General features: G+C 39.0%; 1 protein-coding gene across 2 annotated transcripts in view; it reads left to right on the top strand.

Annotated features, from left to right (window-relative positions):
* Positions 1-235: 235 nt before the first annotated feature.
* Positions 236-14985, top strand: part of SLC4A10 (solute carrier family 4 member 10) — a gene marked incomplete at its 5' end in the record, with an annotated part of 153920 nt that continues 139170 nt past the window's right edge. For both annotated transcript variants that reach the window (XM_082762974.1, XM_082762975.1), the window contains one exon: positions 236-283. In XM_082762974.1, the coding sequence (XP_082619100.1) occupies positions 236-283 (48 nt within the window). The remainder of the gene's footprint in view (positions 284-14985) is intronic.

The raw sequence follows: 14985 nt of genomic DNA, 5'->3' as shown, positions 1-14985 counted from the left end.
GCCGCGGGAAGGCTCCCCCCACATCGCCTCTCCCGGGCTCCCCCTGCCTCCCCAGCGGCCGGGGGGCGGCGGCGGGCCCCGGCCGCATCCCGCAGGTGGATCCGGGCCCTGCCTCCCCCCGCGGCGGGGCGCGCAGCCATGTGACCGCCGCTTCCTGCCTCCGCGCCACCTGAGCCGCGCAGCCCCGCGCAGCCCGGGGAGGGCGCAGCCGCCGCCGCCGCGGCCCCGCCGCCGCATGGAGACCCAGGACCAAGGGGCGCAGATGGAGCCGCTGCTGCCCACGGTACGGCCCCGCCGCCGCCGCCCCCGCGGGAGGAGGCTGGGGGGGGGGGATTTGCGGGGTGCGGGGGGCCGCCTTCGTGCGGGTCGCAGCGGGTTTCTCGGGGCGGGGGGACGGCTTGGCTCGCTCCGCCGCCGGGCGATGCGCCGCTGTCCGTCCCAGCCCTCCGCGGCCCCTTGCTGAGGCATCCCCCGCCTCGGGCATCCCCGTGCCGGCGGCACCCCTCGCTCCGCATCCCGCTGCCTCCCGCATCGCCTTGCGCAGGCTCCCCCCTGCCTTCCCCGGCGGCTGAGGGGCAGCGCTGGGCAGCGAGCACCTGTGCGCTGCCCGTGGGGACCCCGTTCCGCGCTGGGGCTGGCTCGGCGGCTCCTCGGCCCTGCCTGGCTCGCAGGCAGCACAGGAATCTGCTGAGGTCTGGCGCTTGCACGGCGGGGTCTGGCTCCCTCCGGAGCCCCGGTGGCTCCTTCACGCCGCGGTGTCGCAGTTTGTGGCGCTCAGGCGAGGGTTCGTGGCTGGGGGTGCGCGGTGCATCCGTGCCTCTGAGCACAGCGGTTCCCCCAGCAAGCATGGAGGGGATCAGCTGGTGGGGTACTTTTCACGCTGTTAAGTCATTGGGGACCCTCTTTCCTGCCTACCTTCCCCCAAACGCAGGGTTTGCAGACGCACACAAGATGTATGTGTGGGTGTCAGTATTGCTCTCGCATCGAGATGCTGTTTCTGAATGGAGGTTCCTGCCTGGCGCTGGAGATCAGACTGTCTGGGGCAGGGAGAAGTCTCTCATGTGCATACACAAGTGTCTGCCTGCGTGCACACATCCCCAGGAACGCACCGCATAGGTCTGCGGAGGATTCTCTGGCTCTCAAAACGGTTCTGTGTTAGCACGACAAGCTGCACAGCGTTGACAAAGCTTGAAGGAGCCAAGTCTCAGCTGCCGTAGGTTGATGAGAGACACTCATGGCAAGCCTGTTTTTTGTGGGGTCTGTTCCCATCATCTGTTGACGTGGTCCATTTTGCAGTCAGGTGGCAGGTTGCTACACAGTGTGAGGTTATCTCTGGCATCTCCTTTTTCCTTGTGGCAGGGGAACAGCTTTTCTTGTTGCTTTCTGGATACCTTTTAGGAGTCCTAATTACTGTTACTTGCCACTCTTGCAGCTTATGACGCAGGAGTAGGAAAAGGTCTTGCCTTTTTCACTGACAGACCAGTTGCCCAGTTCCTTTCCATTTAGAGACAATTCACTGTCAATCCAGTTTCCATCTATGATGTTCATGATCACTGATTCTGCGGAAGTCGTCTGTGTTTCAGCCCAGCTCAATAGTCCACAGTCGGTAGCAGACTGGCTCTTGCTTGTACCCTGCTAGCCTATGTGCCGCTCGGTCTCACTTTGTGAATGTGCATCGCCTCCGCTTGTGTGACAGCGGCTGCTCAGGGACTTGGAGGAGTTCGCTTTTGGGAAGGGCAGTGTACACAGTTACCTTATTCCACCTGGCTTTAAGTTTGTTTTTCTAGGGCTATGCAGAGAGAGAAAGGTGGCTGCGGTTTTTGGGAGGATCACAGAAATTGCAGTATTTCTTGTGTGCCAATATGGGAAGGATTATCCCTAGTTCCCTCTGCAGCCCTGAATGGCAGAGCCTCCACTGATCAGCACCTGCCTGCAGAGCTGCAGGTCCCCAGCAGTGCTTGTTAAGTCTAGGGCTTGGATCCCACCTTCCATTTACTACAGCTCACTAGTTCAGCAGCTGTTGTGTAAGCTTCAAATGGGGAAAGGAGACTTCTGTACTTTACATAATATTTATTGTGGTATTTGTCCTCAATCCTTGCTCTTGCTGTTTCCAAGAGGGTCTCAGCGGTTCCACAAGGCAACCTTGCTTTCCTGCCACAGCAATGATGGTAAAGTCACAGCTCCTGCAGTCTTGGAGATCCCTCTGTCCTGCTGGCGTTTTCACTGTGCATCAAGCAGTGAAGTGTCTAAATGTGCTTTGGCAGCCTCAGTCTGGCTGATGTCTAGAGCCCTGCACATGGTATGGCAGAAGTGGCTTTTGCATGGTGGGAGACTTGTACCTGGCTGGCATCAGGGCAGAGTTTAGGGAATAGGGATCGGTACTAACTTCAGCACTTTTAGCCTGGAAGGTAATACTGTGACACAGCAGTACCTTTAGAGTGCTTCTGGTTTAGGGATCAATCCTCATCTTGACTGGAAATAAGTGGAAACAGGCACGGAAGCTGCAAAACAGGTACAGTTCTGTTTCCAAGCTATGTCTGAGTTTGATGGACACTGGGTATGAAGAAAAGGCTCCTGGCTGAAAGAACTCGCTTCCTTCAAAGGCTTAGTGTTAATGGCTTTGGTATGTGGAACAGAACTAATAGCTTTTTTTAATCTTTCTTTTTTTTTTTTTGTGAAACTGTAACACACAATACATTATAATTGCTATTCATAGTGAAAGATAGCAAATGTAGTCTTTGATTAATTTTATCTTCTAATGGTGCTCAGAGATTGTGAAATGTCAATATCATTTCTCATCAAATCCCACAGTGTGCACAAAGTGGAATCTTTATGTTAGTCATACGTTCTTATTGATTTATTATACAAGCTTTTAATTAAAAACCCAACCCTCAGCACTTTATAAAGTGATACAACACATTGTTACCTGTGGTTTTGAGGACTTAAGTGAAAGTAGGTTTTCATCTGCACACTTTTAGTCTATTTTTATAGACTCCTTTTGGAAACAGTTCTTACACAGCTGCAGCACCTCTATTAGAAATTAGGCATCTGCTTCTGTTTTTTTCTTCTTCCTACACAATGTGGGCAAATTTGTGTGAAAATTATTAGAAATCTATTGTGAATAGTCTATAAGTGCAATATTGTAGAACTAAGTTAAAAATATTTTTTTTTTCCACATGGGGACAGTTTATTCAAAATTCTTGAAAATACAAGTTTTGTCTTGCTTCCATCACTCAATATGTATACTAATATGGTTACAAAATGCAGACTCCCGTGCTTTCTATATCATCATCTAATGCTATATTTATCAGCCATCAAGTGTATTTTTATTCAGAATGCTTTAAAATAGTTGTGAGTAATTGAAAGATTGCCATGGAGTCGTCATTTATTTCCAGAATGGGAGACACAACCTGCAGGTCTCTATGAGGATCATTTATGGATTTCTTATCAGAGCTGCAGATACTGTTGTCTGTTGAAGTATATTTATATATACTTCAATACATGTAAACTGACTTGCAAATTGTCACTTAAGACAGTGTATTTATATCAAAAGCTGTTTTTACGGTGTTTACTTCTTCTGGTTCCAGAACTCACTTGTTATGCAAATCAACATCGGCTTTCAAAATGGGGTTGTTATCTGACAGGGGTTTGATGCTTCTCACATACATAAGCGTGCATTGATTTGGTGTGGAGACTTCTGTTGATTATGTTTATGCATAACAAGTTGCTTTCCTGTGTTGTCTGAAGACAGTGGTAACAGTAAAACCCATGCGTGTAAAACCAAACTGACTCTTCCATTCCAAGTTCATATACTCTCCTTCCTCACTCAGTCTGTCCAAGGACTTTTTTTTTTAGTAGGTATAAGACCTTAAAGCATAACGTTGCTGATATGTCCACAGATACACATAATAACATTTGTGTACTATGCTTATAGTAGGTAGATGCTGTTTATACCCAGTACTCCAGTCACTGCTGCAAATGGCACACAGCTATCGCTAGTTAGGCCTGTGTATGTGGGAGAATGGTATAGCGAGATCTTGGGGAGTAGCTATTTTTAATGCAGCAGGTGAGTGTGGGAAGCTACAGACAGTAACAGGCCAAATTCTTTTGCTTTTGTTAATGCTGAGTGGGACCTCCAGCAAGACTTGCAGATGAAATGTATTGCTCATTATGAGAGCGGATGGCAGAGCCTGACCCAACAGTTTGTGTAACAGTACCAATTCCCAGTTCACTTCCCCAAAATTTAGCATTATAGCAACAGTTAAGGTATTTTTATTGAATGTTGTGGTTCCTATGGAAAATTACAGAGGCAGTGTTACGTTTCCAAGACAAGAGTACTGAGATAATGGCAATATTGAAAATAAAACCCAAAAATCTAATTATAAGAATAAATTTAGGATTAAGTTGCTGGTTTGGGTATTTTTTCTCTTACTGCCTGATTCCCTGTTCTGAGTGAAAAGAGAAAATAAATCTTTTTTTTTTTTTCTTCCTAACAAACAAAAACAACCACAAAAAAAAACCTTTATTTGCCAGTATCATGATTAAAAAAAGATTTCTCTGAATCACATATTGTGCTGTGGTATTACTGTTTAAGAATAATTGGCAGCCTGATATATTTGGACAAAACCAAGGAAAAACTATTAATACTGTGTGGAAATCATTCTGCTTTAATGCATTTCTGCCTGGTTTGAGTTGTTGGCACAATTTCTACTGGTTGAGTATATGTTTCTATTTCCTCTGCTAATAATTGCATCTTCCCTTTCTACTTTTTCATTTGGAAAAAATACAGAATCAATTTTAAAACAAAATGTTTCCATCAACATCTTTTAATGCTTCTTAAACAAGTAATGTTTACAACCTCAGGGGATGAGAGGTTTTAAGCAGGTGAGGAAGAGTTTAATCTGTTGTAAATTGTCTTGAACAACTATTTATGTATGTGATAAAAGAACAAAGCCAAAGGCATAACATGTTCCTTTCATTTCAGTAATATATTGTAACAGATGTCTTCAGGTCTGTATTCAAAACACACAACCCCAAAACTTTTGAAGAATTATGTAATTGTGAGTGCCTCTGTGATAGTAATGGCATCTGTATGTTGTCCAACTTAGTCAACAACTGAATGTGTTCAACACAATTTTTAGGGAGGTTTAAAAGGTATTCTCATGAAACAAAAAATAAGCATTAGATATTTAAAGATGATTGAAATCCACCCTGCTTCTACAAAGTTGTTGATTAGAATAGTTGAGGTAAAAGTGAGAATAGATGCAGTTGCTACAAAAGATGTAAAGAAGTGTTTTGGGTGGGGGGAATCGGAAGGTGAGATAAGGGTAAAAAGGGAGCATGGAGAGATTTGTGCAAACTTGGAGAAATGAGGAATGGAAAGAAAGAGGGAACCAATTAAGTTGCATGAGGTTGATTTGGTTGATTTGGCACAGGGAAGGAAATGGAGAACAGGTGGAAAGCCAGTTCACTTCTTTGTATAGCTGGGACAAAACTGGATCATCAATCCTGATTCTTCCCTATCTTTGTTAATTTCTCTGGCCAACCACTGGAGCCTTTTCACTTTGTACAAGTAATCATTTATGAGGTGTTGAGAGGTTAATTACAAATAGATTTTAGAGTTCAGATGAGATGCAAAAGATATGTCAGGATTTGCAAGTCCTCAATTTTAATCAAACAGAGCAAGGACTTGCTGCAAAGAAAGTCATCATTAACATATTTAGGGAGAAATGGAGTCCCCAGATATATGAGATAATATTTGGCACTTGTAAGGTCTTAACTGATTACTATGGTGTTACATGTAGTGCTTCCAGAAAAGAATGGCAATTGAAGAACAGTAAAAAGCATCATGAGACTAAAAAATATGAAAAAAGATTTGAAGGAACTGGGACTCCCTAGCCAGAAGATGGAAAGGCAAACAAAATTTTAGTGCGTAGAAGGCTTCTGCTGCAGCAAAATAGAACAGTTTCTTCTAAGAAGTCAAAGTTATGGGACAATATTGAAAGGATGTTAAGAAAAACTGACCTGTGCTAAGGATAATGAAGCAGTGGAACAAATTGCCTAATTAATGTGTTGAGTCTCTGTTACCCAGCTGTAACAACAAGTTAGACAAATACCTGTCAGGAAAGAAGCACGCACGGTTATCCCTGCTTAGGGCTGGGTGACAGGAAGGCTTCATGAGATCTCTTCCAATCCTATCATTCTGTGACAATGACTCCCTCTTGGCTTTTTGGAAATACTATTTCTTAGATGGATTATATATTATACTGTAGAGGAAATAGGAGCAGTTTATCTAGGTTATAAATATTGATACCTTCAGATAAGCTAATTCCATCTGTGTCTTCAAGTACATTAATTTTTGGCATCTTCAAAGAACATATTAAAAAGATGGGTACCTAACAGTCAACAAAGTTTGTGATCAAAAGCAGGCTTTAAAACCATGTGTGTTTTTAAACCATACAGAAATTGTACATTATTTAAGGATTTCTTTTTGCAAAATCACAATCCTAAACACAGGTTTTTAAGCCTTCATGCAATTCTGTTGACTTTTTAAAGAGCCTAGGAGTCTGTCTACATTGGTGGAACTACAAGAAGTTCCAGGACTTGTTTCACTGGGAGCAATCAACTTATAGCTGTCATGCTCAAAAATGCTGCTTTTTATTTTTTGCTTTTTCTTTTTTTTTTTTTTTTTGAGAGGTTAGGTTTATTTTATACCTTTTCTGGGAAACTTGCACTAAAAGGAGGCAAAATCTTGTAAGTTAAGAAGTGATCTAAAGCCACTGTTCTGAATTGTTCCAGATAACAGTCAATAGCAGTTGTGCTAGATTTTCTCTAGAGGCATTCTTAGTCACCGAAACTATGTAAAGATGGAAAAAAGAAAGGAAAAAAAAAAAAAAAAAGAAACCCTGCTATTAGATTCTGGCAAATGGAAAATAGATATTTAAACTATAATTAGTCTGGCAAACTGTGTAATTAAATTCAATAGTAAATGCCATGTCAATTCCAGAGAGGAAGATCATATGTACATGTAAACTTCCTTTTCAGTAGATGAGTGTTCAAGAGTTTTATTTTAGAAATACAGAATCTATCACCAAGAATGAGATTTCATGTCTAATCTCTCCCAGTAAAACACCGAGAACTCTTGCAATTGTGTGGTGTTATTGATGTGTAATAGTGTTGTAAGCATGGATAAGAAATAAAGGTACAATCAGGGAGATTGTGTATCAGACCCTAACTGCTCTGGATTTTTTTATTGGTACTAATTTGCCGTTGTATTTTTTCTTCATAGAATCAAAGAATAGAATCCACAGGGGAATAAAAAATAATGCAAGATTGTTCTCCTCATGGATTTTAATTTTCAGGTTCATGAAAAAGCTACTGATAAATTTGAATAATTGGATTTATGATTATAGAATACAATTTGAAAAAAAAAAAAAAGTACTGCATTATATTGGTATGCTCAGTGTTCGCAAGATTCAGTAAAATTTTTAAGTTTGTTTTTTTGAAACATCAGGCTTCTGAATGCTAAGGTGGAACTGTTTCATACCGTAATGCTTTATTTTCATTGTAAAACCAAGCAGGGGAGGAAAAAATAAATAAATTCCAGGGTGAGATTTTTTTTTAATGTATACTGGAAACACAGAAAAGTATGAAAGCTTTCTATTTGGAATCAAGCAGTGTAATGATATCTGAAACCAGCTTGAGGAAATTGCCAAAATTCCGTGACAATCACTAAAGTCTAACTGCAACTCTAGAAATGTGATTTTTTTCTTTTCAAGGCTGAATTTGGTACAGTTGAAGACATCATTCTCATTCTTGTTGAATTAATTCATCTGCTTATGTCATGAGACAAAGCCTATTACAACAGCTGTAAAACAGAAGTGAACCTTGAGCTTTCAGCTAACTCCAGAAATTGTATGCTCTGCTAAACATAGGAGGCAGTTATTTTTCATTTGATCTGCAATTAAGTGATGATAACAATAAGATGAGAATTTGAGAGGCAAGATCAGCCACTCAGTTGCTCTGGAGATTTGTTCTTTACTCTGAGGTTCAAGGTTGACCTTACAGATGCGCTGCTCCAAGAAGTGCTGAATAACACGTGGAAAATGGTTGAATCACTGCTGCCCACATTAACAAAAAAATTTTCACTAGTTCTGCCCAAGTTCAAGGTGAGGAAGTTTAGTATCATCTGTGGAGAATGCAGAACATCTTTTTGTGAGATTGCACTGCAGCATCTCATGCGTATTATTGCAAAATTGAAAAGACTGTAAATTTATCTTCTGAAAATTCATATGGAGGAGGGTACATTTTCCTGGCCTGCTCTGTAGTATGAAGACTACCAAAAATTATAATCTCAAATTGCCTGTGTAAGAGTGTACTTCTTCTCCTCTCTTTCGTTTCATGGTAATGTAGTTAACCTATATCCCTTTTCAGGAAAAATTAGCATGCTTTAAGAATTTCTTTTAATCATTTTTGTGACCTATTTAGGGAAGTACCAAAATAGAACAAGAATGTCCTAGAACAGTGCATTATTGTGCTGACAGAGGGGATATTATATGGGTAGATATTTCAAATGAATTTATAGAATAAGAAAGTGCTGTTCTTGCCCCTGCAAAAATCTCTAACATGCTACAACGTATAAGCTCCAAAGGTATCATCATCAATACAGATGTTTATGTTGTCTCTGCAGATGTGCTGTGTTCTGAGACTTTTCAGAATTCACTCCACTTCTGTGTGGAAAAATTCATAACTCTAGATTGTAACCCGTATTACCCATCTCCTTCAGTTACTGGCATCATTTCCCTTTATTAGAAAAGATGATTAAAATATTTGAACGTAAGACTTCACTGACTATAAAATTACCTTTTAGAAAGCTTCCACATCGTTCTGTTTCTCCTCTTAATGATTGTGTTACAGTGAAATACATAACTATGTCCACTTGTTTTTATTGCAACATTATAATAGCTTTTGAAATTAAATGTGGCAATGAGCTGTAAAAGCACTCAAAGCAGTGTATCAAACTTGTCTGAGAATCTCTTCATGTGCAAATTCTAACAGTAAGTGAATTCCCTATCTTTTTTAAGAGAAACATCTTGATGAATCCAGAATAAGTTAACATGTTTTCAGAAATAATAAGTAGTGCAGCAGTCTTCATGCTTACATTTCATAAAATGGATTTTTTTTTTTTTTCCCTGTAAGCATTCAGCTTGCTTTCTCCATTAAAATCAAACTTACCTCATGTTTTTGGAATGACCTGCTACAGTCCCCATCTTGCAGAGGAATGGCTTCAAGAAAAACCCTACTGTAGAGGTTTTCCCCATATTGAAAACCTATGTAGTGCACAGGACTTTGCTCAGAAGTGGTATTGGAAGAAAAGATTAAGGAATTCTAAAGTAACTTTTAAAGAAAAAAAGAAACTTTTGAAGGAAAAAACAGTAAGCATAAAAATTAAATTTATGGGTACACATCCTGTCTGGACTGATAGACTTTGTAGTGAAAGCCTTTTTTTGTTTTGTGTGTGTGTGTGTGCGTGTGTGTGGACTTTTAGTTACCTTAAAAGCTTATGACACCAGAGGAAATGCTGAGAAGATGAGTAAAGAAGTGTTTGAGATGAGAACAAGGCAGGACTTGCAATTGTCCTTAAACTGGAAATGTTCAGAAGTAGAGAGGCTAGCTTAGCTGCTTGTTCTCAAAGGTTCTTTATTCTGTTTAAGATGTTTCTCTTTCAGAAGAAGGTGTTTACAAAACTTTCTTGATGCTTGTGCTGTGAGGCAGGTTGATTGATGCAAGCTCTGAAGGTTTTGTGGCTTGCACTTTATATTCTTCACACGTTGTATGCTGCAGTTGGTACAAATCTAGCAAACCGTATCTTGCATTATCAGTAAAGTTGTTTTTCTTACTAATTGGAGCAGTATATCTCACTAACTTAGAGGGTCACAAGCAAGGTGGAATGGAGTCTGTAGAGAAGTAAGCTGCAAGGAGTGGAAAAAATGTTTTAGTGAAAAATCAAATCAGAGTACTTAAGGGAAGAGGCAGTAGTTTCCCACGCTGCCCCTTTCTATTTTCAAAAAAATCCCAACCAACCAAAAAAAAACCCACCCACCCAACCAACCAACCAACCAAAAAACCCCAAACACATGCTTGGTTGCTGCTATTGGGAGACAGGTTGTGTATCCTGCAAAAAGCTTGGACAGCTTCCACAAAGTGCACAGATTGGAGTATATAGCATGGTTGATGAAACTGGTCTCTATACCTAGTCAAAATCCTATGGTTTACTTGAGATGTGCGTGGTAACAGAATTATAGCTCACAATCCCTAATACATTTCAGCTGAAAAATAAATTTAATAACAAACAAACAAACAAAAAACAAATCCAAAGCAACCCAGCTCCCTTTCCCCCCCAGATTTATCCATAAATATGAAAGTTGTTAGTATATGTATGTCTGTGAAAAAAACAGCCGGATAGTACAGGTGGATGCTTCTTCAAAGATCTTTTTTAAAAATATGGAAATATAAAAGTGAAGGTGTCTGGTATAAGTTATTTACTGAAATGGGTAAGATGGATGATATTTAAATATCAGAAAAAAACTTCAATAAATTTTTGTTTGACTTTTATTTATTCTTATGTCAGTCACGAAGGCACGTACAGTCCAGTCTTTTGTATGTTTTTGCCTATTCTGTGTCTTGGTTAATTCAAATATAGGTTTTGATGATGCATCAGTGGAGGATCTGAGAAAGTCTGGTGGGAAAGCAGTCTTGTGCTGAAACCATTTTTTTGATCTTAAAGTCTAGGAATTACTGCTTCAGAAGTGGTCTGGTATTTAGAGGAAGGTGTCACATAAAAATGCTGAATAGAGCCTTGGTGACAATATTAGAAAAAGATAATTTCTATAAAACCAGTTCTTGATGACTTTTAGGCTGTTAAGATTGATACCTCTGGCACTGACTAGAAGCTTTTTGTTATTTCATGTTTGTGTCTATCTGTCTGCCCTTGTCTTGCATACAAACGATGGCTCTACAGAGAAAAAAAAAATCACTGCAAGGTAGGTAGCATCAGAGCCTTCTCTTCTTTTCTCTTTCCTTAGCTGCATCCTGTGACATAAATGGAAAGTGGGTTTACCCTTGATAAAATCTGCTTTGTGCTCGTGATCACTCAAGAACAAACATAGTAGTTTATTACAGTGTGGGTAAGATGCTGTAAATAAATGATTTTTTTGTTTATTTGTTTAGGCAAAAACTTGTGTGAATCTTTAGGAATGACAATCATGTTTTTGTTTTATGGATTCATGGGATGTCATGAAGGGGTCCTGGTCCATGACTGGCCACTTTGGGCACTATGACAGTACAAATATTAATAGTAAACTTCCGTATTGGCTTGACTGCAAATGGGTTTCAGGCAATACACAAATAACAAAAATATACTTCTTTTCTCTAGATTGTTGTTCTCCTTATTGTTCCCAGAACTTAGTGAGCTATTGCAGCATAACCATTATGACTGTCATCATATAAAATGCGAGCTGTAAGAGTACAAAATAATAATTCTGAAAAATGAATGGAGAGAATTAAGAAATATCTTTTAGCTTGTGCTTTTATTTCTAAATTTGGTCTTTTAGACTAATAACATTTTTAATTTTATTGATAGAACAAATAGAAAATTTTAGGGATTAGAGGAAGTGCTCTTTTATGGTTATGAAATTAAAAAATTCTAGAGGATTATGATTAATGTAGTTTAAATACTGTAATCCAGATACTGTTATCCTGTTATCTGCTAAACTTAATCATTGAGTCTCAAATTTTTTGTTTCATGATGATTGCAGAAATAACTGTTTATATAGTACTTCCGTCATGAATATTCATTGAAAAGTAAGAATGCCATTAAAATAAATCTGGCAAGATCATATTGAACAAAAAGAAAAGAATTGATAAATAGTCTGCAAACTGTAATGCAGCATTGTTGCTGCTTTACAGTTATAGGTTTTAGTAAATTATTTTATTTTTAAAAGAGTGGGTTTATTTCTTCTGGATACATTTTATGTAGAAAATAATACCGATTTATAATTATTTTGAGTTATTTCAGGATTCTGATTTTATTTTATACACAATGTAACTGATTATGTTCCTGCAACCATTTAGTATTTTTTCCAACAGGCTTTTCTTGTATGTTAAGAAAAGGTGTGGCTTTGTGTTCATATATATAAAACCATGAAAATCTATTTCATTCCAGTGGAAATCTTTGAAAATATTTGTGTGGTGGCAAGTATTCAATCAACTGTTTGCTGTGTCCAAGACTGTATGAGTTTTCTTTTTTGTTTCCTTATTAATACTTCTTAATTTTGGTGACAAAATCGATAGGAGATTTATGTTAAAAATATTTTAGGCCTATGTGTAAGACGTTTCTTCTATTTTGAGTTCAGTTGTCTGCAACAAAATTAATTTTGTATGTGTGCTTTTATGTCAGCATTACAATTAAGTGTTAGTGTCTGTTTAGTACTGGTAATGCTACATTTGAATTATCTAAAACCAGGCTTTGCGTTGAGATAGTAGGTGCTCAGCATTTTCTAATGACCAAACTTCTTCAAGGCATGCGAACTTACATTGAGATTTATTACAGTACTCTAAGCTTTAAAGCAGCTTCCACAAGTGCCTTTAAAAATGTTTTTGGTACTTAAAAAAAAATCATTTACTTATTAGGAGTGGGAAAGTGACTTGATCCAGAGGTAGTAGCAGAATTCCTTCACAAAGTCTTAATTTTTAAGTGTTTCATTTTAGATATCATGATTGGAAGGGATAGGAATACAAGTGTTAGAGAAATTTTTATCATTTGGAAGTGCTAAGGTTACAGATGGATTATGAACATGAGAAATCCAAAACACACACGTTGAGAGTAATGTAAAGAACAAGAAATGGAGAAAAAAAAAAGAAGAAAATTCAGTATCAAGTCATTATTGCTAATTTCTGCTCCTATCATAATCTTGCAATCTTGTAGCTTCAACACCAAGAAAACACCTACATTCTATACTTTTAATTAGAAGGTAAAAATAAAATAGGTAAGATTTCATCTCTTATGGTAAAGATGTAAAACGTGAAAATATCAGACTTGGCAATCCAAAATTGTCCTGTGTGTCCTTCTTTTAGTTTAATCTCTTGAGCCAAAGTCATGATTTTTAGGTGCTACTGCTGTCTTTTAGTAACCTTTTCAGTAACAAATTTAATCTCTCCCTGGGATCTTTTTCTGTCTGCTTTCCATGATATATCATTGTTCAGGTTGTGCCACTTTTTGACACTCTACATGGGCATTTCTTCCTGCCATTCTGTTGCTTTACGCACCGTATGCCTATGTTCAAAGAGGAGGTGAGAGTTCAGTGGCTGCTGATGTGGACATGGTATGAGATGGCTTGCCAGGGCACCTTCTCTGTATTTATTTTTTCTTGAAAAAAGAAAAAAGTGGAATACTAAATGCTATCTAGCCAGTCCACAGCTTTCTTACGGTAGTGCATGAGTGGTCTCAGATGATGTCATTGATGACAGCACTGAGTGCTGGCAACCTGAGGCCTGAACTTTCAAGTTCAGGAGTGTAGGTTCTGAAACATACTTTGAAGTCGTGTCATTCAGTATTTCTTGCTAGTGAGGACATAGTTTGTGTTCAAATTGAAGCTCTGTAACTTTGGAGTTGTTTTGGAAATGAGGTCATTCAGGAGGCAGGAAATTAAAAGTAAAGAAAAGTGGATACCAAAAAAATCCTATTTCATTATAGCAGAAATAGGGATGTTTGATTAAAATCATCAATCAGTAAGACAAAAACAAAAGAGAGAGAAACACTTTCTCGCAATGGGTAGAGTTGCAGTGTAAAACTTGGAGTGATGTAGGATATTATGGAGGCCATAAATATAAATAGGTTAAAAAGGAATTAGGTAATTAAACGCAACGATCCTAATTCAACTGATGCAATCATCGGCTTAGGAAAACTTTAAACTGCTGATTACCAGAAAGTGGGACTGTTCTTTTTTTTTTTTTTTTTTAACTTTTATTAGTAGGAACCAAGGAGTGGGGCAGCCTGAAAAAGCAATTGTGATTTCAGAGATTTCTGCAGTTCTGCTTTTGATTTTATTCTCAGGGTCTATAAAATAGCTTTTGTCAGTGTCAGCTGGGCAGTGACAGGTTATGTCTTCAATGTTTTTGATGTTTTTGTGGAAAGAGAACTAATTGTTTGCCCTTACCAATGGCAGTCTACCTGGTCATCTGTAGGTGAGCTCATTTAAAATAGCAGCTGATCCAAAATGAGTTGGGGTAGCTCATGCACTGTCTTTACTTTCTTGCGCCAAAGGGCTCATTTTCTTTCTGGTCAGTTACGGTTCTTTTTGTTTTGTTTTGTTCTGTTTGTTTCATTGTTGTTGGAATGGAGATTTCAGGAGAAACATATTCCTGATCAAGGGATTCCAAACATAAGAGAATGTAGCACTAGTCAAATGTTTGCTGTTTTAACAGAGGGCAACTTCAACCTGGAGCAAAGGAAGGGTAACTTTCTGCTCTGTCCACAGATTCTCATTTCTTTGCAAGCAAATGAGCTCTCTAAATGCAGATGTCTTCACAGGCTTGTGAACTGCTGTCCTCCTTTCTAAAACACCTTCCTTCGCTGAATCTTTAGAGTTTTGTTAATGTCATTGTTCTGGCTGTGATCACAGATCTGAGTTTTTAATCCAGATTGCTTTCAAATAGTTTCAGCAATCACTGTAAGTGTGTTGCCAAGCAATTTATAAGATGCAGCTTGGCAGGACATGCAAAGTACTTGGTTTTTACAATGGGCAAGCAGTTGTGTATTCTTTTATAGATTCAGTTATGAACTTCAAAGGAGGGCAGAAGGCTGCCACTGAGCCTGGGAGAGCCAGTGAAGGAGCTGATGATGGATGCCCAGTGCTTTCACTGTAATTGTATTAATTATAGACTGTTACACTTTGTTGATTCATTGTGTTACTAGCTATGTGTAAT

Source organism: Aythya marila, assembly GCF_965140915.1.
Source record: "Aythya marila genome assembly, chromosome: 6".
NCBI lineage: Eukaryota > Metazoa > Chordata > Aves > Anseriformes > Anatidae > Aythya > Aythya marila.
Note: the sequence above shows the minus strand (reverse complement) of the source record. Positions and strands in the feature narration are given on the sequence as shown.